General features: G+C 41.3%; 1 protein-coding gene across 1 annotated transcript in view; it reads left to right on the top strand.

Annotated features, from left to right (window-relative positions):
- zgc:154075 (uncharacterized protein LOC556929 homolog) overlaps window positions 1-3897 on the top strand; it is a 52151-nt gene extending 48254 nt beyond the window's left edge. Inside the window, exon 14 of the mRNA XM_060936953.1 lies at window positions 3687-3897. Within this exon, the coding sequence (XP_060792936.1) occupies window positions 3687-3707 (21 nt within the window). The 3' untranslated portion in view covers window positions 3708-3897. The remainder of the gene's footprint in view (window positions 1-3686) is intronic.
- The last annotated feature ends 21457 nt before the right edge of the window (window positions 3898-25354 follow it).

Below are 25354 nucleotides of genomic sequence, written 5' to 3'. Positions count from 1 at the left end.
ACAATACAGAACAAAATGAGTGAACAACAAATTGGCTTCCACAACAAGAGAACGTACATGCTCTTTAAAGCTGAGGGGAAAGCCTGTGGATTTATTTTAAATACTGTATATATTTACTTATTTAAAATGTTTATAATCAGTCTTTAATAAGTGGTAAATTTACTTTTATTAATTAGTAGAACAAAAACCTTTATTAAACAATCCAGTGGACAGTTAATGTATATTTATTCGTCCTATGCGTGTCCTTAAATATGAGCGAGCAAGTAAGTGTCTTGCCTCCATTTACATGACCAAATGTTGAGATGAGCGATTCTAAGTGATTGATTACATTTTCCTGGTTGACCTGTGTATCTTGAACAAGTAAAGTATGTCATTATGTGCTATTTTGAAGAGCCTGGTTTGCAGTACGCTTTGTACAGTGTAGCTCTTGGAAATCTGAGCCAGGATTATTTCAGGTCAAACGTTAGACTTGTGATTTTGACAGGATGGTCTGTGCGTGCTGATATGTAGCATGGTAGTTTAGGAGACTTTGACCTCTGGATGTGCCATCTCCTCCTGTTAGTGTGTCAGAGGTAAAATAGAGTTGTTTTGATGTTGAAGTGGTTAGGTTTTCCCCCCAACACATTATTATATCCTATCGTGGTTGGTTTTATGGTTACGTGCTGCGGAAGGCAGGACTGGACTTTGACCCAATAGTTGGGGAGCAGTTTCTGTGAAATTAGTGAGTAAGTAAGTAAGTAATATTTATTTATAAAGCACATTTAAAAACACAGTTTTAAACTGACCAAAGTGCTGTACAGAGTTAATAAAACAAGAAGGAATAAATATTCACAGAAAAGGGATAACACACGCAATTATAAACAAAACCACGAATATAAGTACACAGGAGTTTTGAGAAATAGAGCAGGAAAAGGGTGTTAAGATGAAGGAAAAGCCAGAGTATAAAGGTAAGTTTTAAGTCGGGATTTGAAAATTGAAATGGAAGAGGCACTTTTAACATTAGAAGGTAACACTGGGGAACAATTTGAAAAAAATTTTCTGTTGAGTTAGAGTTTTATGCTGATTAAAACTAAAATTGGCATGCTGATTCCAAAATTGCAGTCAGTTTTTTCTAGCACGTCAAGTTTTTTTCTCCACAGCTTACCCTCCAGATAAGCAAAATTCCACTGATTAGCTGTAGTAAGACTATTTGAAGGTTATGGAAGAACGTTATCAGGGTAGATGGGATGTACATATGATGGCTGACTATTGTTGGAGCATCAAACGCAATAGTCCTCAAGTTGAACACTCCAGAAAGAGCTATAAACGTAAATTTTTACCTTAACTACTTGCATGGGTGGCACGGTGGTGTAGTGGTTAGCATGATCGCCTCACAGCAAGAAGGTTCCGGGTTTGAACCCAGTGGCCGGCAAGGGCCTTTCTGTGTAGAGTTTGCGTGTTCTCCCCGTGTCTGCGTGGGTTTCCTCCAGGTGCTCCGGTTTCCCCCACAATCCAAAGACATGCAGTTAGGTTAACATGGGGCGGCCTTGGGCTGAGGTGCCCTTGAGCAAGGTACCTGACCCCGACTGCTCCCCGGGCGCTCTGGTGTGGCTGCTCACTGCTCTGAGTGTGTGCATGTGTTCACTGCTTCAGATGGGTTAAATGCAGAGGATGAATTTCACTGTGCTTGAAGTGTGCATGTCATGAATAAAGGTTTCTTCTTCTTGCACACAATTATAATTACAGTAGCCATATCCTTTGTAAAAACATAATAGTGTTAAATAAACATTGCAGTCATGCCTGTTTCTTTCATATTTCATTGTATGTCAATATTTGTAAATTTTTATAAAACAAGCACATATCTGTTAAGTACAGTATTTTTCATATTTTTTAAGAAAACGGGGATCCTATAGTTCAAAAACTTGACGTGATAGAGAAAAACTGAGATCAGTTTTGGATTCCGCACCCAAAAATTAGTTAAAAACAGCTGTCAGACCTAACTCAACAAAAATTGTGTTCCCCAGTTGGTTCTATAGACATGGAGCGGCAACAGAGAAAGCCCTGTCACCTTTCGTTTTCATGCGTGTTCTGGGCACAATTAATAAGTCTTTATTTGCAGATCTAAGGGATCTGGATGTGGATTGTGTGTGGATGAGACTACTAATATAGGATGGAGCCTGGCCATGTAAAGCCTTAAAAACAAGCAGTAAAACCTTAAATTTTACCCTGAATTGAAGGGGAGCCAATGCAAGGAGGCAAGAGTTGGAGTAATATGCTCCCGCTTCCTAGTGCCTGTCAACAGTCTTGCAGCTGCATTTTGGACTAATTGAAGACGTGATAGAAAAGACTGAGGGAGGCCAAGGTATAAGGAATTGCAGTAGTCTAACCATGATGTGATGAAGGCATGAATGACTTTCTCCAAATCATGATAGGACAGAAAGGATTTGAGTTTGGCAATGATTCTTAACCGATTGTAACTGTTTTTGACGACAGAGCTGATTTGTTTATCAAGGCGGAGCTCAGAGTCAAGGATGACACCCAAGTTCCTGGCGTGGGACTTGACATATGGGGAGAGATAATCTAAGCTATTAGAGAAGTGGTTTAGAGATTTATGAGGGCCAAAAATGATAACTTCAGTTTTATCGCTGTTTAGTTGAAGAAAATTATTTGACATCAAAGACTTAATGTCATGGAGACAGTTAATGAGAGGTTGGATGGAAGCATTAATTTTTAAAGGGAGATACAGCTGGGAGTCATCAGCATAAAGGTGGAAAGAGATGTTGTGCTTCCTAATGATGTTGCCTAGAGGTAGCATATACAGGCAGAACAAAATTGGCCCCAGTATGGACCCCTGAGGGACCCCATAGAAGACAGGGGCAGAGGAGGAAAAGAAATTTTCTAAAGAAACGGAAAAAGTCCTCTGGGTGATGTAAGAGATGAACCAGTCTAACGCTGTACCAGTAATGCCCACCCAATGTTCAAGGCGGGACAGTAGGATGTTGTGGTCGACTGTGTCAAAAGCTGCGTTAAGGTCCAATAAAATCAGAATAGCATTTTCACCAGAGTCTAAAGTGAGTAAGAGATCATTTGTCACCTTTAACAGAGCAGTTTCAGTGCTATGGAGAGGTCTGAAACCTGACTGAAAGGGTTTCAGTAACTCATTTGAACTTAGGAAAGGTAACAGCTGTGACAGAACAACTTTTTCTAGCACTTTTGAGATTAAAGATAGCTTTGATATGGGACGGTAATTTTTTGGACACCTGGCATCAAGATTATGTTTCTTAAGCATGGGCTGGACAACTGCATGCTTAAAACATGCTGGGACAGTGCCGGTGGTTAGGCATGAATTAATGATAACTTGGATGCTAGGGCCAACTATATCAAAAGTATCTTTAATGGTATGAGAGGGAACAACATCCTGTAGTCATGTAAAATTGTAGTCATATTCTAAATCCTGTAGATGGCAGAATGAATACAAGACTGGGGTAAACGGAAATCTGCCCTCTAGTACACTATGTAACTGTACAAAAGGTTACTGGCCTGAACAATAGCCAGTAAATACTGTGATGTCAATCACAGTTTATCTTGGAGTGGAGGAAGGCTTGTGTAGTGAGTAATTTATTGATTCTTTAGTCCACCAGCTTCTGTGATCATGTCATTAGTCTTGGAGAATCTAAAGTTGATCCTTGATCTCTGTTCAATCGCAGATCAGTTGTCTAGCTCTGTAAAAGCACTTATTATTGTTCATCCCATGGACTGCATATGTATCATGGCCAAGGGTGGACAATGAGTAAGTATGTATATATATTTTAACTATACTTAAGTATTATTTTAGCATATTTATGCTTCACTTGAGTATTATTGATTGAAATTGAGTAATTGTAGTCTTCCATCCATCCATTATCTGTAGCCGCTTTATCCTGTTCTACAGGGTCACAGGCAAGCTGGAGCCTATCCCAGCTGACTATGGGCGAGAGGCGGGGTACACCCTGGACAAGTCACCAGGTTATCGTAGGGCTGACACAGAGACAAATAACTATTCACACTCACATTCACACCTATGGTCAATTTAGAGCCACCAATTAGCCTAACCTGCATGTCTTTGGACTGTGGAGGAAACCGGAGCACCCAGAGGAAACCCACACAGACACGGGGAGAACATGCAAACTCCACACAGAAAGGCCCTCGCCGGCCGCTGGGCTCGAACCCAGGACCTTCTTACTGTGAGGCAACAGTGCTAACCACTACATCACCGTGCCACCCTAATTGTAGTCTTATTTCCAAGAAAAAAAAATTCCTTATATTTTTATTTAGATCTTCATTATACTCACTACAATTAGCCTCTTCTCTCATCAAGCCAATGACTACACTATTTCAATTCAACAGGTTCAGTTTAGCATCCAGTCATTTCAGTTTAGCATCCAATCAGCTTCATCAATGTAGAAAACACTATCATGAATCATGCCAGTTGGCCCTTCGCCATGATCTCATGCTACACAATGTAGTTAGTGTTGTAGCTCTGTGTGTTTTTGAATATGTATAAACCACCAGACTGCAGTGTGGAACTTGACAATGCGCAACCTTGGCTCTACCTCAGTGAAATGTTTCAGTATGCTGGATTAGGCAAATATTCCTATTAAATGAGCCGGCATCTTTGCCTCCCTGATAGACTCCTCTACTTTGAAAAGGTTAGATTTGAGATCAGTTTAGCCAATTTGCTAATATTCTTCTTCTTTTGACTGCTCCCGATTAGGGGTCGGCACAGCGGATCTTTCGTCTCCATTGCTCCCTGTCTTCCGCATCCTTCTCTACCACACCTGCCACTTTCATGTCCTCTCTCACCACATCCATGTATCTCCTCTTTGGCCTTCCTCGTTTTCGTGTGCTTGGCAGCTCCATCCTCAACATTCTCCTTCCCACATGCTCTGCATCTCTTCTCAGGATGTGCCCATACCATCTCAGTCTCATCTCTCTTAGCTTAATTCCCAAGCTTTCCACATGTGCTGTCCTTCTGATGTGCTCGTTCCTTATCCTGTCCAACCTCCCATCGCAGACCTTAACATCCTCAACTCCGCCACCTCCAACTTTGCCTCCTGTCTCTTCGTTAAGGGTACGGTCTCCAATCCGTACATCACAGCTGGTCTCACTACTGTCTTATACATCTTACCTTTCACTTTTGCTGGGACTTTCTGATCACAAGTCCCAGCAAAAGTGAAAGGTAAGATGTATATATTTAGCCAATTTGCTAATATTAATGGGCTATATTTAATAAAGTACTTTGTTTGCTTTTGTTTGTTTTTTAAAGCATTTATTGCTAATGTCATGTTTGAATAGCATTGATTCCACTATCTAACATAATTATTTTGGCAGCAAATCAGATTCTGCAAATTTACAGAGATTGAATGATGTTTTTGGGTAAGAAGGTGTAGTTGCTTTTTCAGTTAAGTAATCAAAGTTAGATTTTACATGAAGACATGACATGTTAATTCCATCAGCTAAAAACTTCCTTTTTAATGCTTGAGTACATTTAAAATTAGTTTTTTTGGCTGGATAATTCCATCATCAGTTGTCTTAGATATTATGATCTATACTTTTACTTAAATATAATTTCTCAGTATTTTATCCACCCCTGGTGAGAGCCTGGGATAACCCTTCCATGGGATAACCCTTCCATAGTAATATTTTGGCATTTTCAAGAACTTCAGGTTTTCTCTTTTACATGTACCTCATCCACAAGTTCCAGGATTTTGAAGTGAAAAAGGAGAAAACTGCATTCAAAGATTCCATTTCGACTGCAGTGCCGGTGCATCACAATCTATTTAATAGCCAATATCTGATCATGAACTGAACAGGTTACACATACAGTTAGGTCCATAAATATTTGGACAGAGGCAACATTTTTCTAATTTTGGTTCTGTACATTACCACAATGAATTGTGAACAAAACAATTCAGATGCAGTTGAAGTTCAGACTTTCAGCTTTAATTCAGTGGGTTGAACAAAATGATTGCATAAAAATGTGAGGAACTAAAGCATTTTTTAAACACAATCCCTTCATTTCAGGGGCTCAAAAGTAATTGGACAAATTAAATAATTGTAAATAAAATGTTCATTTCTAATACTTGGTTGAAAACCCTTTGTTGGCAATGACTGCCTGAAGTCTTGAACTCATGGACATCACCAGACGCTGTGTTTCCTCCTTTTTAATGCTCTGCCAGGCCTTTACTGTAGCGGTTTTCAGTTGCTGTTTGTTTGTGGGCCTTTCTATCTGAAGTTTAGTCTTTAACAAGTGAAATGCATGCTCAATTGGGTTGAGATCAGGTGACTGACTTGGCCATTCAAGAATATTCCACTTCTTTGCTTTAATAAACTCCTGGGTTGCTTTGGCTTTATGTTTTGGGTCATTGTCCATCTGTATTATGAAATGCCAACCAATCAGTTTGGCTGGATTTGAGCACACAGTATGTCTCTGAATACCTCAGAATTCATCCGCCTGCTTCTGTCCTGTGTCACATCATCAATAAACACTAGTGACCTAGTGCCACTGGCAGCCATGCATGCCCAAGCCATCACACTGCCTCCGCCGTGTTTTACAGATGATGTGGTATGCTTTGGATCGTGAGCTGTACCACGCCTTCGCCATACTTTTTTCTTTCCATCATTCTGGTAGAGGTTGATCTTGGTTTCATCTGTCCAAAGAATGTTCTTCCAGAACTGTGCTGGCTTTTTTAGATGTTTTTTAGCAAAGTCCAATCTAGCCTTTTTATTCATGAGGCTTATGAGTGGCTTGCACCGTGCAGTGAACCCTCTGTATTTACTTTCATGCAGTCTTCTCTTTATGGTAGATTTGGATATTGATAGGCCTACCTCCTGGAGAGTGTTGTTCACTTGGTTGGCTGTTGTGAAGGGGTTTCTCTTCACCATGGACATTATTCTGCGATCATCCACTACTGTTGTCTTCTGTGAATGTCCAGGTCTTTTTGCATTGATGAGTTCACCAGTGCTTTCTTTCTTTCTCAGGATGTACCAAACTGTAGATTTTGCCACTCCTAATATTGTAGCAATTTCTCGGATGGGTTTTTTCTGTTTTCGCAGCTTAAGGATGGCTTGTTTCACCTGCATGGAGAGCTCCTTTGACCGCATGTTTTCTTCACAGCAAAATCTTCCAAATGCAAGCACCACACCTCAAATCAACTCCAGGCCTTTTATCTGCTTAATTGAGAATGACATAACGAAGGAATTGCCCACACCTGCCCATGAAATAGCCTTTGAGTCAATTGTCCAATTACTTTTGGTCCCTTTAAAAACAGGGTGGCACATGTTAAGGAGCTGAAACTCCTAAACCCTTCATCCAATTTTAATGTGGATACCCTCAAATGAAAGCTGAAAGTCTGGACTTTATGTCCATTATATAACTATAACTTGAATATGTTTCAGTAAACAGGTAAAAAAAACACAATTTGTGTCAGTGTCCAAATATATATGGACCTAACTGTATGCAAATGTTGCTATGGCAGATAGATAGATAGATAGATAGATAGATAGATAGATAGATAGATAGATAGATAGATAGATAGATAGATAGATAGATAGATATTAATACTTTTATTTGGATCGTCGCACAGGGAAGGATTACAAATCCAAACATTATTGGAAATATTCTGCAGATTGGCAAGTGTGATCATATAAAAATAATAAGTCCAGTAGTCTCTATGGATAAATATGACATCTCCGTCTCCAAATGGACAAGCTTCCTATTATGGCAGAAATTGAACAGTATCTGGCCAGTCTCTTCGCGCTTGTTTTGCATAATCCACACAGTTGCAAGCCTCGCATGACCAGTTTATGTATATGTCCAAGGCTCCCAAATACAAGAACAATTAATTTGCAGTTATACCCAAGACCCATGATTGATTCAAGAAGTGGCTGGTACTTCAACATTTTGGCATTAAAACAAGTGTCCATATATAAATCAAAAGAGCAGCCTATTTCAACAGTGGTTACTGTTCTGTTTGTTTCATCAATGATGGTAATATCTGGAGTGTTTGGGAGATTATCCAATTGAACATTGTCATGATTTTCTGTATTAAACCAGTTGATCTGCACCGCACTGTGTTTATGCATATTTGTAGTTGCATCTAGAATGTCTTTAATGCTCTCTGAGATCAGGTCAACCAGTCGGTCGTGTCTTACAATGTAGAGTCCTTTATAAAAACTACAGCCATTAAAGATATGGGCAGTTGTTTCATTTTCCCTAGTAGAACAGTGAAGGATGCAGTGTGGGTCATGATTATGGGGATACCAGGTGGCCAAGTTATACTTCGTTGGGAGGACTTGGAGGCGGGCTTTGATGGTAAACATTAATATGTCCTCACCAATGGAGCAGTTAGAGAGCACAGAGTGTGACAACGCATGATCTGCAAAGGCTAAACCCGCCAATTTCCCTTGCAGCTTTAGACTGGCCCAGTGCTGTGCGCTCTCTGACAGCTTCATTTGGAGGATGAAGGCCCGCGCATGTTTCGCGGGCAGCTCTTGCTCACCGTCGCCTTGCGCATAAGTTGCGCATGGGTAGATGAGTGGGTCTGTGATTATATTGTCATCGGGTGTAATTTTTGTGCCGTCTAGTTTGCCCCATCGCAGATGTATTCCTGTGCGGATGCAAAGATCATTTAGATCCATCCAGTCTGACCTCACACCAAATCCGGTTGCTCTAATATCCAGTTTACCGTTGCTCTTCACCTGGAATCCTAGAAATTGAGCGTCGGCATCATGCGCAACGGGAATCTTCCCTCGCTTTAGGTGTTGAAATAATGAAGCCCGGGTCATTTCTCGGATCTGTAGATCGTCACTGTGTAGCATGTTGAGCAGGTGGCTGGTTCTGGAAGCGGTGTAGATCCATTCGATGTTGGGTACTCCCAGCCCCCCCTTCCTTTTAGACTGAAAAAGTATGTCCCTGGTTGAGTGTGTGTTTAGCCCGAACCATTGTCTTACAGTTCGGACAGTTATGTTATTGAGTTCAGTGAGGGTTTTTTGTGGGAGATGAAGATTTGCAAAAAGGTGTTGAATTTTGGACAGGGCTATTTCTCGAATGGCTTGTACTTTGAACATACGGGTAGGGGGGCTGAGTCTATGAGTTGCAATCTACGAGTGTACTCGCTGATGAGTTCTGACTGTTGATGTTCCCAGTCGCCTGCGACATTGAATTGATGGCCGAGGTAGGTGTAGGTTTCATTGCGCGAGTACACTCGTAGTGGTTGCTGTAGTAATGAAAAGGCCGGTGGTTTGTCGCGTTGTGACTGATACCAGCGGTTTCCTCCGCTGCGCCTCTCATAAAAAACAGCGCATTTAGTGGGCTTAACCTGAAGCTTTGACCACAACAAAAAATGTTCCGTGTGAGTGAGCATGTGTTGTATGACTGACTCATGTCTTGAGGCAATCTGTACGTCGTCTACGTATCCCTGTACTGGACTTGGTGAACGCACCCCTTCAGGTGCGCACTGGCCCATCCATTTCAGCCAGTTGTCGATGGCCAAAACAAAGTTGATGGCGCTCCAGGGACAGCCTGTTTTAATCCCTACTTCCAATGAGATTGGATCAGTAAGGGCCTTTCCACAGATCACCTGGGTGAAGGATGATCTGTAGACATCTGTAATAATGTTTATGTAAGCCTGGGGGAGATGTATTTCTTTTAACGCGTGTAGCATTACGCTATGGGGCAGGGTGCCGAACGCATCACGGAAGTCCAGAAATACGGCATAGAATTTACTGGAATCGTGTTTAAAATCATCAATTCCCGTCTTTAGGCAAAACACATGTTCATGCATGCCCTGACGGTTGATGTACGCCTTTTGATAGGGTGAAAGAATGTTATTGTCCGTGAGCCAGGGCAGGATGTGTGATAGTAGGCATTTCATAAAAACTTTGTATATTGTGGGCAGCAGTGAGATATCTCTCCATGTGGAGGGGTCTTCGGCAATATTGTCTTTTTTGGGGATCCTGTGAATAAGGGCACCCTTCCATGACTCAGGCACTTTGCCGTTTAACAGACAGGTATTGAATATGTTTGTAAGGAGTGAGCATGATATTTCTTTTGTGGTTTTAAAAGTCTTGTATGTTACTCCATCAGATCCGCTGGCTTTATTGTTCGGGAGAGCAGATATGACCTTCTCTACCTCACTTTCTGTAAAGGGCTGCGATTGTAGTTCGCTGGAAGGGGGCTGTGCCACGAAAGGTTGTTGCCACGGTACATCCTCTAGCGGCGCGCTGTCACTTTGAGTATATTTATCAGCGTAATATTTCTGGACTATATCTACATTGTCAATGGCTGGTGGCGGGTTTGGATATTGCCCATTATTTAGGACTATTTCAATTGCTCTTGATCTTCTATTCTGCCATAGGAAAGAGAGTTTATTGTGACCCACCTGTTGTTCATGCTCTGTTCTCCTGTTGGCAAGGCGAGGTTGAATGACACCTCGTATGAAGCACAGTTGTGCTTCTATCCACTCCAGGAGGTGGGTCACGGATGTTGTGTCAGGAAGTGTTTGGTTGAAGCGTGGAAACTTTTTTAAAATCCTCAGAGTGTATTTTAAAAGAGGTAATCCAAAAGGTTTGCCATTGCTGTTACATGCTGTGAATGTTCCATTTTTGAAGTATAATCCGTTTAGAATGCAGATGATTTTGGTCCATTTGTCCGGTGTATCGCCAGTAAAAACAAAATTGTATTCCGATTCAAGCCGTTTGGTATCCAAACCTCTCCTGAAGAGTCTCTCGTCTTGCTGGAATTTTGTCCATTCCTCTGGGGACAGAGGCCGGGTGTATCTGGAGAAATCAAACCACAGGCCTTCTTCTCCAGGGTTCTTGGGCGTCGGGTCATGGATGCGCCATTGCTGCTGTCTGATTCTACCGGTAGGTAGGGCTGCTTTCAAAGCAGATTTTAATACCGCACAGACGCACATGACTATCAGAAGTTTGATCATCTTCATACCGAATCTTACAGTTTAAATTTCCCTGCGTTTTCGCCGGCAGTTACGACGGGTGAGGACGCGTCTAGTGTGGTGCAGTGGCGTTCGTTCCTGCCGCCATGTTGTGACGCACACACACAAACACACACAGTGTCACATACATACATACATACATACATACATACATACATTATTCCTCCAGAAGGAAATTAAGGCATCCAGTAGCTTATGTGACACACAAATGCAAGAAAGATTTGTAATTAATTGATTGATTAGCTAGACAGATGGATAGATAGATTAAAAAAAACACCTCACCGAAGACAATTGTGAGATGATCACAGATTCTAGGCAGTATGCTTAGTGGAAGTGGTTCAGTAGGATGCTGTGGTAGAATAGAATGTAAACAGCAATAGAAATGTTCTATAGCTGTTCTATATGTTCCATAGCACATGTATTTAACATCTTGATAAAAACACACTTGGCTAGGTTTTAGATGTCCAGCATGATCTTTGCAGACAGATGGCCAAGGCAAGAATAAAAATACATAAATACATTTCCATGTAGGGGCGGCATGGTGGTGTAATGGTTAGCGCTGTCGCCTCACAGCAAGAAGGTCCGGGTTCGATCCCCGTGGTCGGTGAGGGCCTTTCTGTGCGGAGTTTGCATGTTGTCCGCGTGGGTTTCCTCCGGGTGCTCCGGTTTCCCCCACAGTCCAAAGACATGCAGGTTAGGTTAACTGGTGACTCTAAATTGACTGTAGGTGTGAACGTGAGTGTGAATGGTTGTCTGTGTCTATGTGTCGGCCCTGTGATGACCTGGCGACTTGTCTAGGGTGTGCCCCGCCTTTCGCCCGAAGTCAGCTGGGATAGGCTCCAGCTTGCCTGCGACCCTGTAGAACAGGATAAAGTGGCTAGAGATGATGAGATGAGACATTTCCATGTAATTTTGGTAAAAATACACACATGTATTGTTTCACAATGAGGTGTCATAAAGTGTTATAAGCAGAAAAATACAATTTTGGCCAAAATTCAGCCACAGAGACATCTGAGGCATTTTCCCAGACCACCAGTGAGGTTACAGTGAGTTTAAACACTCGGTGCTTTTTGTATATGAGCAGTGTTGGGTCATGTTTTAGCGAATTAAGCTCTGCTAATGTTTGTCTGCTGACCATTGTTAACAGCTAAGTTAGCTGCTTTATAGAAATTTGTTTAGAACATAATAAAACGTTTAAATGCACCTCATTGCTGTTTGTGTCTTCTGTTTTGACCCCAATTATCACTACTTCATATATTTTTACTACACTTTATAGATACAAACATAGTAGACAACTGTGATTGGCTAAATGCTGATCAGTTTGACACTCTGAAAGTCTCTGTTTATCTATGGGAATACCAGCTGGTTCATCTTTGGTGTAATTTACATAAACTTTTCAAGGTTTGAATTTTTGAGAGTTGTGTCTGTGTGTGTATATATAACCTGTAATTTTGAATTGTATATTGTAAAAATTGGCAAATATGTACATTCATTAAATGCACCACAGAAAAATAAATACTTAATGTGATGTATTTAATTCAAATTCAAAACAAAATTTATAGTCAGTTATTTTCATGGGTGGCACGGTGGTGTAGTGGTTAGTGCTGTCGCCTCACAGCAAGAAGGTCCTGGGTTCGAGCCCCGGGGCCGGCGAGGGCCTTTCTGTGTGGAGTTTGCATGTTCTCCCCGTGTCCGCGTGGGTTTCCTCCGGGTGCTCTGGTTTCCCCCACAGTCCAAAGACATGCAGGTTAGGTTAACTGGTGACTCTAAATTGACTGTAGGTGTGAATGGTTGTCTATGTGTCAGCCCTGTGATGACCTGGCGACTTGTCCAGGGTGTACCCCGCCTTTTGCCCGTAGTCAGCTGGGATAGGCTCCAGCTTGCCTGCGACCCTGTAGAAGGATAAAGTGGCTAGAGATAATGAGATGAGTTATTTTCATCAGCTTCCCGGATACATATTAGTCCTGAATATGTCTGTCTGTTTGCTGCCATCCTTATAGCTGAGGGTCAGCGATCCAGAAAGCCATCGACTAGCTTCCATGAATTCTCTTGGGTGATTATAGCACACTAGAGGGACCCAAACCCTCATCTGACAGCGGGTACATGTACACACCTATGGGCGATCTAGAGTAGCCAATTTACCTAATCTGCACATCTTTGGACTGTGGGAAGACACCAGAGCACCCGGAGGAAACCCACGCAGGCATGAGGAGAACATACAAACTCCACACAGAAAGGTCCTCGTTGCCTGCTGGGCTTGAATCCAGAACCTTCTTCCTATGAGGTGACAGCATTAACTCTGAATATATGTTTAACTGTAATCAAAAATTCAAGTCAAGTCAAATGGGTTTTTATTGTCATTCCTCTATATTGCTAGTGTGCATTAGAAAGAAATGTTGTTTCTCCAGGATCATGGTGCAACACGTAACGGTACACACGACTGCATAAGGTGCAAATGCACAACACTGGGAGGTAAGTGCAGGGCAAAGATTACAGAGAGCAATAAATACACAGGATAAATATACAGAATATGGACTGTAGACTGTAATCTGATAGTGTAGCAGTGGTAAGTATATTGGTTCCATAATGTTCCTTAAGGGTTCTATAAAGTGTCTGAAACAAATATTAGGTAGTGTAGCAACAGTAAGTTTGGTGTTCCATAAAGTGTCTTGTGCAAATAGACGAAATGTGCAAAATAAGTCTAAACTTATGGTTGGAGCAGGGTGTGGAGAAGAGAATCTTTGGAAAGTGTCTGATGCAAATAGACAAAAATGTGCAAAATAAGACAGAATTTACATTCTGTGCAGGGTGTGGAAAAGAGAGTAAAGGGTGGGTGGGGACAGCATGGTGTTCAAGAACCAGACTGCTAGTGGGAAAATATTATTGCACAGTCTGGCAGTCCTGATACTGCAGAACCTTGTCTCAGATGGGAGGGTGAGATGAGTCAGCCATGCTGCTGGTGGTTTTGCAATGCACCAGGAGGTGAATATATCCTGTAGATCTGCTCCATTGTCCTCATAACCCTTTGTAGAGCTCTGCAGTCAGAAGCGTGGCAATTCCTGTACCAGACGGTGATACAGCTGGTCAGGACACTCTCGATGCTGCCCGTGTAGAAGGTTCTGAGGATGGGTAGAGGGAGGTGTACCTTTTTCAGTCATCGGAGGAAATGCAGGCACTGCTAAGCTCTCTTCGCCAGTGAGCTGATGTTGGTTATCTGGGAGAGGCTCTCTGCAATGTGAACACCAAGGAACTTGGTACTCTTCACTCACTCCACTGTGGCACCATTAATGCTGAGTGGGGAGTGGTCAGCAGTGGACCTTCTGAAGTCAACAGTTATCACTTTTGTCTTCCCAACTTTAAGAGAAAGATTGTTGTCCTTGCACTGGCCTGCCAGTTATTGCCCCTCTTCTCTGTATGATGTGTCATCATTGTTGCTGATGAGCCCCATTATGGTGGTGTCATCAGTGAACTTGATGATATGGTTAATATGGGGAAGCAGCTGTGGGACCAAAAGGTCACTGGTTCGATTCCCTGGACCAGCAGGAATGGCTGAAGTGCTCTTGAGCAAGGCACCTAACCCCCAACTGCTCCCCAGGCTGCTCTGGGTACATTGTACATCAATGACATTGTAAATGCCATTAATGTAATGTAATATTGGAGCTGGATGTGCAGTTGTGGCTCAGAAGCGTGAACTGCAGTGGGCTCAGCACACACCCATGGTGCCGGTGCTTAGCATGGTGATGTTGATGCTGCCAATCTGGACTGTTTGAGGTCTCTCAGTGAGGAAGTCCAGAATCCATTTGCAGATGGAGGTGTTGAGCCCCAGCAGGTCAAGCTTTCCAATCAGCTACTAAGCATGTCTATGAAGTCTAGGATATATTCCAGGTGGATCAACACCTTCCTCACTAGCTCTGGGTTCTGGGCCTCAAATCTGGTGTAGATGCCATTGAGTAGGTCAGGTAGAGAGACACCAGTGTTGCAGGCACATGGTGGTGTTCTATAGTCAGTGATGGCCTGGATGCCCTGCCACATGTACCATGTGTCTCTTGAGCAAGTGAAGTGGTCATTGACTTTCCATGTGTGGTCATGCTTTGCCAGCTTAATGCTACAGGATAGGTTGTTTCTTGCTGCTCTAAGTGTAACATAACCGCATCTACCACTCTGAAAGTAGTATCCTTGTTTTTTTTTTTTATAAGTTTGTGAACTTCTGCTGTATACCATGGCTGCTGGTTTGCACATGTGGTAATGGTTTTAATAACTGTAACATTCCCAATAAATGTCCTGCAGATCTTTAATGGTTCCCTCTGGCCATACTGTGACCTGTTTTGCTCCTGGTTTTGCTCTCTTCAGCAGTGGTTTGTATGCTGGAATGAGCATTACGGTTGCGTGGTCAGAAAATTCTAGGTGGGGGAGGGGTGGTGGTTTTGTATAAGGATTTGATGTTTGTGCAGACCAAGTCCAGTGTATTAAGGCCTCTGGTCACCTACTCTATATATTGATAAAATTTTGGGTAATACGGTTTTTAACTTTGCTTGGTTGATGTCCCCAGCAGTGAGTGAAAATCCATCGGGGTGGCAGGATTGTAGCTCACTGATAACCTCATATAGTTTATGTAGTGCTTCCTTAGCATTACCTTTTGGGGGGGTATGTACGAGGGTAAGTCAAAAAGTTCTAAGACAGATGTTATTTCAAAAGATGTGAAAGACATCCCCCAGAATTCTACAAAGGAAACATCGCTTGCAGAAGTGTTTAGACTTAAAGAAACCTTTATTCGCCACATGCACACTTCAAGCACAGTGAAATTCATCCTCTGCATTTAACCCATCTGAAGCAGTGAACACACACACACACACACACTCTCAGAGCAGTGGGCAGCCACACCAGAGCATCCAGGGAGCAGTCAGGGGTCAGGTACCTTGCTCAAGGGCACCTCAGCCCAAGGGCACCCCACGTCAACCTAACTGCATGTCTTTGGATTGTGGGGGAAACCGGAGCACCCGGAGGAAACCCACGCAGACACAGGGAGAGCATGCAAACTCCACACAGAAAGGCCCTCGCCGGCCGCTGGGTTCAAACCTGGAACCTTCTTGCTGTGAGGCAACTGTGCTAACCACTACACCACCGTGGAGGATATGTAGAGACATAGCTTTGTTATTTTCATAAATAAAGATTTTTTTCAATTTGTCTTAGAACTTTTTGACTTACCCTCGTACACTGCCATAATAATAATTATGGTAAATCTGCCTTTCAGATTTTACTAACTCTGCTTCAGCTGAGCAGAGCACAGAGCATAGCACACATTACTTAAGCATGAAGAAACCCAGCTATGGTGTCCACAAAAACACATCAAACTACTATCAAAGCCACAATCCAAATGTTTAAGTGATACACTCAGTAGCCACATGTTTAGGTTGCCTGGAAAGCAAAAAAAAAAAAAAACTAAGCTAAAAATGGTGGCTGACATAATAATCTCTGGCAAGTTAGTTAGTTATGGCGAGTTAAGGACATTAATATAAACAAAAATGAGTATATAAATTCCGCCATAGTGGACAACTCATTCATAGTCATTCTCCTTTTGTAAGAAAGTGTCTGAGCAGCACATCACGTTTGCACCCTCAACAAGTTGTTACCCAATGTTTAGCTATAATCTGCAGTGTTTTCTCTTCACATTGCACATAAAAGATATTAGTCCAATCTGGCTGGCATCTTTATTTTATCTCAAAATTTTTAACCAGGCAAATGTGGCAAAATTTTGTGTACACCTGACCATCACACTCATATGTACTACTTCAACATCCCATTCCAGATTTATTCCTCCCTATGCTGTTATAATAACCTCCGCTCTTTTGGGAAGTCTTTCCTCTAGCTTTTGGAGTGTGTCAGCTACAAGAACGTTAATGAATTCGAGCACTGTTGAGCAAGGAGGCCTGGGGCATAGTATGTGTTCCAGTTCATTCTGAAAGTGGTCAGGGCTATGTGCAGGCAGGCTAATTGATCTGGTTATTTAAGCTCAATGTGTGCAATGCAGCAGAGTTCTGCAGAATGAGCAGAATGTGTAATATGAGTTAATACCACATTTTGTTTAAATATACATACCATATAAAAACTTTTATTTTGCCAAAGAAAATAGCTAGCTAATAGTTGGGTTTTCTTTGTTTGGTTGTTGAACAACAGAAGAAACAAAAAAAAAAAAAAATGGAGCCTACTTGTCTGCTGGGCAACTACAGTGGTGCTTGAAAGTTTGTGAACCCTTGAGAATTTTCTATATTTCTGCGTAAATATGATCTAAAACATCATCAGATTTTCACACAAGTCCTAAAAGTAGGTAAAGAGAACCCAGTTAAACAAATGAGACAAAAATATTATACTTGGTCATTTATTTATTGAGGAAAATGATCCAATATTACATATCTATGAGTGGCAAAAGTATGTGAACCTCTAGGATTAGCAGTTAATTTGAAGGTGAAATTAGAGTCAGGTGTTTTCAATCAATGGGATGACAATCAGGTGTGAGTGGGCACCCTGTTTTATTTAAAGAACAGGGATCTATCAAAGTCTGATCTTCACAACACGTTTGTGGAAGTGTATCATGGCATGAAGAAAGGAGATTTCTGAGGACCTCAGAAAAAGCATTGTTGATGCTCACCAGGCTGGAAAAGGTTACAAAACCATCTCTAAAGAGTTTGGACTCCACCAATCCACAGTCAGACAGATTGTGTACAAATGGAGGAAATTCAAGACCATTGTTACCCTCCCCAAGAGTGGTCGACCAACAAAGATCACTCCAAGAGCAAGGCGTGTAATAGTCGGTGAGGTCACAAAGGACCCCAGGGTAACTTCTAAGCAACTGAAGGCCTCTCTCACATTGACTAATGATAATGTTCTTGAGTCCACCATCAGGAGAACACTGAACAACAATGGTGTGCATGGCAGGGTTGCAAGGAGAAAGCCACTGCTCTCCAAAAAGAACATTGCTGCTTGTCTGCAGTTTGCTAAAGATCACGTGGATAAGCCAGAAGGCTATTGGAAAAATGTTTTGTGGACGGATGAGACCAAAATGGAAATTTTTGGTTTAAATGAGAAGCGTTATGTTTGGAGAAAGGAAAACACTGCATTCCAGCTTAAGAACCTTATCCCATCTGTGAAACATGGTGGTAGTAGTATCATGGTTTGAGCCTGTTTTGCTGCATCTGGGCCAGGACGGCTTGCCTTTGACTGGAAGAATGTGAGGAGAGTGGTGAGGACAGCAGAGAAAATCATTGGGACTTCTCTTCCCTCCATTCAGGACATTGCACCAAGGCGTTGCATGTCTCAAGCCAGAAACATCATCAGTGACCCCTCACACCCTCATTATGGACTGTTCTCCCCTCTGGCCTCTGGAAAGAGGTTCAGCAGGATTAGGTTCAGGACCACCAGGTTCTGTAACAGCTTTTTTCCGCAGGTCACCAGACTACTGAACTCCAAACCCAAACTCTAAACTTCTATTTATAACTTGAACATTCCAAATTCCACAGGCCACTTTATACTATTGCACTTTATAATATTTCTGCTGCATAATTTAATTTAATACACTTCATATTTATTTCTGTGCTGAGCCAAATTGCAATGAAATTTCATTTGGTGTGCACTTGTTGCATACTGAATGACAATAAAGGTTGTTTAAGTCTAAGCAAGCAGTTCATGTGAGGAAACCCACCAACATCCCAGAATTGAAGCTGTTCTGTACAGAGGAATGGGCTAAAATTCCTCCAAGCCAGTGTGCAGGACTGATCAACAGTTAGCGGAAATGTTTAGTTGCAGTTATTGCTGCACAAGGGGGTCACACCAAATACTGAAAGCAAAGGTTCACATACTTTTGCCACTCACAGATATGTAATATTGGATCATTTTCCTCAATAAATAAATGACCAAGTATAATATTTTTGTCTCATTTGTTTAACTGGGTTCTCTTTATCTACTTTTAGGACTTGTGTGAAAATCTGATGATGTTTTAGGTCATATTTATGCAGAAAATTCTAAAGGGTTCACAAACTTTCAAGCACCACTGTATGGTCTAGGCTATATGGATTCTCTTCGGTGACTGGCATAGTACTATTTTCTGAGGGGGAAAATAGCCTCTCAGAAAATAGTACTGTGCCAGTCACCGAAGAGAATCCATAATTACCAGTACCTCAGTGCATGGTATATATTTGATTTATATCCCTCATCAAAAATTCCAAACCAAAAGTGTTAACTACAAAGAATTAGAAATAAATCTAAAAAATAAATAATAATAAAAATCAAATCGCTAGGCATGATCATGATATGTAGATCTACACACACACACACACACACACACACACACACACAAATGCTTGTGGAGCCATGGCTGTGACGCAGTACAGCTTGAAATTGTGACATCAGTTTATGGTCCAGCATATACCATGACTGACTCACACCATATCAATTTTTTTTTATGTCACAAGATACATTGCTTAATCAATGGTGGAACTATTTTATGTCATGTGAGCCATCCTTAGCCAATCCCTGCATGGGAATTTTTGACGAGGGATATAAAAATATTAATTGCCTGGAAACATAATATTCTCATCCTGGATGCCTTTGAACCACTTTATATATCAGCTTTATTAGCTTGTGTCTACACTTACTGTCATTAGTTCTAGTTGAAATTTGTCACTATATAATCTGGCCAGATATGATTTGGGTGTTTTTCAGCTCAAGTGAGATTGTTAGTGTATGTGTGTCAGAAGCAGCATGTTTACTGTCCTCTTTATTAGACACACCATTTAGTTTACATTATAGGTGTATAATTAGAGACTAGCTTATTTTGTCCATGAAGAGTTTGTGTTAATTGTCCTCCAGCTGGTGGCGCTGTGGGTAGTGTTGCTGGTTTGTAGCTTCAGGGTTCAGTTTGATTCGGAGCTCTGAATTACTATCTGTATAGAGTTTTATATGTTCTCCCCATGTCCATATGGGTTTCCTGTGGGTTCTCTGGTTTTCTCCTACCTCCTAAAAACATGCTTAACGGATTGGGTGTGCGAAATCTCCCCATGCGTGAATGTGGTGTGCATGGTGCCTTGCAATGGACTGGCATCTCATTCAGTGTTTATATTTCTGCTTCGTGCTCAGCGCTTGCAGGATATCCAACTGACCCTAAACACTTACGGAAGATGAATGAATGAATGTTCACTATCCCACTATCTGTGTTAAATTCACAAGAAATTCTGTAGGGAAAATCATGGGCCTAAAAACACTGGCTGTAGGATGCGAATGAAAACCCAACCATCTCTCTTTTTTTAAGGTATGTTCTCTATTCCTGCTTGAATCCAAATCAATTTAACCCATCCATTATCTGTAGCCGCTTATCCTGTGCAGGGTCGCGGGCAAACTGGAGCCTATCCCAGCTGACTATAGGCGAGAGGCTGGGTACACCCTGGACAAGTCACCAGGTTATCGCAGGGCTGACACATAGACAAACAACCATTCACACTCACACCTACAGTCAATTTGGAGCCACCAATTAGCCTAACTTGCATGTCTTTGGACTGTGGGGGAAACCGGAGCACCCAGAGGAAACCCACACAGACATGGGGGGAGAACATGCAAACTCCATACAGAAAGGCCCCCGTCAGCCACTGGACTCGAACCCAGAACCTTCTTGCTGTGAGGCAACAATGCTAACCCAATTTAATCCAATTGTTTAAATTCTTTCTAAAACATTCCAGACATAAGCTGCTATACAGAACCTATTCTAACATAACCTTTTGGTGGTTTTTATTCCCATGTGTCCATAATTTATAGATTTTATGGTAGGGGTACTTGTCTATTCCACAATGCAAAACATCCCTGCCGTGTTTGTTCTGTTTTGATTCATGTCTATTTGATAGTGCTTGTCTCTATGATTTTTATCTACATAAATCCAATGTGGTATTTAAATAATATTGGCTGGCGTTGATGGGATATCAGATATATTCCATTCAGCTAGCATGATATTGAACGAGTTGAAGATGTTTTCAATATCATGTTAGCTGAATGGAATATATCTGATATCCCATAAAGAAAAGCCAGCCAATGTTATTATTATTATTATTATTATTATTATTATACATTCCTTTTGGGGGTTCACTGTGTCTTTCTCTTTCAAAATTCTCTCAAAATCTTTGGTAGTTAACAAAGCAAACTTGGCAGCCATGTTTGTTTACAAATTGTCCCAATTACTCACTAGCACAGAAGTTTTATGTCTCCGATGTGTGACATCATGTTGTCTTGACGACCATGCATTATCGTAAACCATATTCAACACTCAATTTCCATTAAGTAGAGTGACATAATACACGTAGGATGAGCGATATGCTAACAATATTGTATGCTGCCAAACCAAATGAATGAAACCTGTTAGAAGGGAATAGAATACATATATGTTATTTACCAGCTGGGAGGTCCGTATCGTGAAATACCGTGCCCAAGGTCTTGAAAGTACTAACCAAGGCCCTCTGGGCCGAGGTCAGTATTCAAGGCCGAGGTCACAGTATTTCACCATACGGACCGACCTTAAGCTGGTAAATAATATATTTATTTTTTTCTTTACCAAATTTTAACAGAAAACGAGAGCGCCCGAAAGGGAAAACCGAGCCGAGCCGCCATTTTGAATCCTCATTCACGACTGTAATGCAAATGGCTTTCTCCTCGGTATACAAGTGCACTTCCATGGCAGGAAAAAAAACTACATTTTGCTGCCTATGTAGTCCCCTATTTATACAAATAGGAGTCATTCAGGATTCAGCCATGTTTTTGCTTGGCGTTAGCAACAGTTACAGGTTTTTAGCTTTCTCCTGAAATGCTTTCTTTTACTTCTTCTTCCTCAGGGTAGTAAAACTCGCTTTCGCTGTGAACACTGTCGTTATCACTATCCATGCTGTAAAATTAATGCTATTTTGAATCCTCATTCACGGCTGTAATGCAAATGGCTTCCTCCTTGGTATACAAGTGCACTTCCATGGCAGGAAAAAAACTACATTTTGCCGCCTATGTAGTCTCCTATTTATATAAAATTGAGTCATTCAGGATTCAGCCATGTTTTTGCTCGGCGTTAGCAACAGTTAGAGGTTTTTAGCTTTCTCCTGAAATGTTTTCTTTTATTTCTTCTTCCTCAGGGTAGTAAAACTCGCTTTTGCTGTGAACACTGTCGTTATCGCTATCCATGCTGTAAAATTAATGCTATTCTCCTGAGAAATGCTGGCAAAAATTTATAAGATTTTTGATAATCTTATAAATAAATCTTATAAAAAAAGATAAATGTTGACAAAAAATGCTACTATGTTTGTTGTTGTTGTGAACGAGCGAGTCGCCAGAGGTCCGTAACTGGGGTCCGTACCGTAGGATACGGACCCGCTTGCCAGCCAATCAGAGCGCAGGATTTGGACCGCGAAAAAAATAAATGTTTTTATTTAATCGAAAAAGTGTCCTGTATGTAAAATAATATCGAATCTTGACTTGCGTTGAACAAAACATTGCAGAATTCTGACAAAATGCAAAATAGGATGCATGGGTTACTTGTCTATGGTTCCACAAGTTAAAAATACATCGACCTTCAAAGCCACTTCAGGTCAAGTGTACATTTATTTTGGCAGATGAATTTTTTTCCTTTCTTTTTTTAAATATCTATTCAGTCTTCTCTACTGATTTGTTGATATTCCATAATCACTATGTTGATCACTTCTATGCGTCAAGAAGTTGCCACACCTTCTTCACTATGACACACTCATGACTGTGAAGGAGGGGAAGTAGGTGTATTCACTGATGATGTAACACTTTCAATTCTTTCCTCCAATTTAATGAAAGCATTTCACTGACCTGACTTATTTAGATCTCCACCCAATAGTTCACATGGAAAACGTTCACAAACTGTCATAGAGAAAATTGATCATCACTATAAACAAGCTCTTATTCATTATTCTAAATCAAAGAGTTTAACCAAATGAGCTTTAAGGGCAGGGCACAGAGGAAATGATGTGTGTCATTCAAGTGTGTGTCATCATTAACAGGAACATTGTATTTCATTCAGGATTTCAGTTAGAATGTCAAGCAATTAATCATCAATGAGTACATGTTTGATCAAATAAAATCATCTTTTATTATCCATTTTATGGCTATTTTGGGAACAATCCAAATGACTTCAGCAGATTGGAATGATTGAGCCTATAGTCACATTTGTCTACACTGCTGAATGGCATAGTCAGATACCTTTGTTCATGATGCAATTAATTGCTTCATGCTGAGAATTAAATGAATTTAGATACAAAAAGCTCAGCTTAATAATGTGTATGTATGAGTGTTACTGTAAAACATGGCTTTGTAAGTAAGCATGAGTCACAGGATGTAAGCCATGAAGCGCAGGCTGGAATGGAGGAGGAAGCAGCCTCACTGCTCGCCAATACAAACTCCTGCCAATGATCAGGGTGGAAATGTGCAGCTCTAAAATCCACAGGCGTCCCGGCCACTGCTTCCGCACTTGCACCAGATCCACACATGACTAAGCACTCCTTCACACATGCTGCTTTATCTCCCTGCCCTGGCCGTGAATAATGATGAAAACATTCAGAAAAGAAAAGAAAGTTATGTTGTTGGCCAGGAAGCTATACAGTTGTAAAATTTACTTACGATGTAATTCATTTTGATACTATTTAATAATATGCCATAACGAATTCCATAATATACCACATACTAATAAAGAAATGTTATATGTTATAGTTAAGCACAAACGTTCGTATCTATCTGACAAAATGAATAAGTAAGGAATCAAAGAGGGGTGCTGTGGTGCGACTCGATTTAAAGTGACTATCCCAAAGCTGATTATTATATATTATGTCCCAACGTTATTTAGTCTACTTGAACTGCAGGAATTTGCCACCAGTTTTATATATTATATTATATTATATTTAAATAATATTGGCTAGCTTTGTTTTGTGGTATATCAGATATATTCCATTCAGCTAGCATGATATTGAATGAGTGAAAGACCAGTTCAATATCATGCTAGCTGAATGGAATATATCTGATATACCATGAAAAAAGCCAGCCAATATTATTATTATTATTATTATTATCTCATTATCTGTAGCTGCTTTATCCTGTTCTACAGGATCGCAGGCAAGCTGGAGCCTATCCCAGCTGACTACGGGTGAAAGGCGGGGTACACCCTGGACAAGTCGCCAGGTCATCACAGGGCTGACACATAGACACAGACAACCATTCACACTCATGGTCAATTTAGAGTCACCAGTTAACCTAACCTGCATGTCTTTGGACTGTGGGGGAAACCGGAGCACCCGGAGGAAACCCACACAGACACGGGGAGAACATGCAAACTCTGCACAGAAAGGCCCTCGCCGGCCACGGGGCTCGAACCTGGACCTTCTTGCTGTGAGGCGACAGCGCTAACCGCTACACCACCGTGCACCCTATTATTATTATTATGCATACACAATCTCTTCATATCAGCATTCTTGAAGGCCAACGCTAGCTTACTTGCAAGTTGGCACTGTTAGCACAGCAGTGAAGTCACCTACAGCCACTGTAGCATTCATCAGTGCAGCAGTGAATTCACCTTCCAGCCGCTGTAGTGTTCGTCAGTAGCACAGGCTAACGATCAAGAAACTAAGATTTCTGTCCCAAGATTCTTCTTCCACGCACACTCGCCACAGCATTGTTCACTCAGACTTAAGTATTCATTTCCCGATGTAATTTACTTAGTTGCTTTTAAAATCAACATCGACAACTACACACAATGGAGTGACCTGGCAACCAAAATTCTCTCAAAATCTTCTGCTTTTAACGTAGCAAACCTCACGGCCATGTTTGTTTACAAACTGTCACAGTTTTAATTATAGCATAGCTAATCCTAGCAGTAGCGCTGGATTAGCCTCATCTTCTCTCTTTCCCAACGGATAAAGAAATGATTGTGCGCATGCACAGCAGAAAAATTTTGTCACTGGATATTTGCATGAGCTCTGATGTGTGACGGTGTTTTGTCTTGACAACGTGCAATATTGCACACTCATTCTCCATTCCAGAGAGTGGCGTAATACATGGAGAATAAGCGATATGATGATAATATTGTATGCCATCAATAAACCACTAGAAGGGAATAGAATACATGTTTATATTCCATGGAAAAAGTGGCCTGTATGTATTATATTATATTATATTATATTATTCTCATTCTCATTATCTCTAGCCGCTTTATCCTGTTCTACAGGGTCGCAGGCAAGCTGGAGCCTATCCCAGCTGACTACGGGCGAAAGGCGGGGTACACCCTGGACAAGTCGCCAGGTCATCACAGGGCTGACACATAGACACAGACAACCATTCACACTCACATT

This window comes from Neoarius graeffei, chromosome 13 (assembly GCF_027579695.1).
Source record: "Neoarius graeffei isolate fNeoGra1 chromosome 13, fNeoGra1.pri, whole genome shotgun sequence".
NCBI lineage: Eukaryota > Metazoa > Chordata > Actinopteri > Siluriformes > Ariidae > Neoarius > Neoarius graeffei.
Note: the sequence above shows the minus strand (reverse complement) of the source record. Positions and strands in the feature narration are given on the sequence as shown.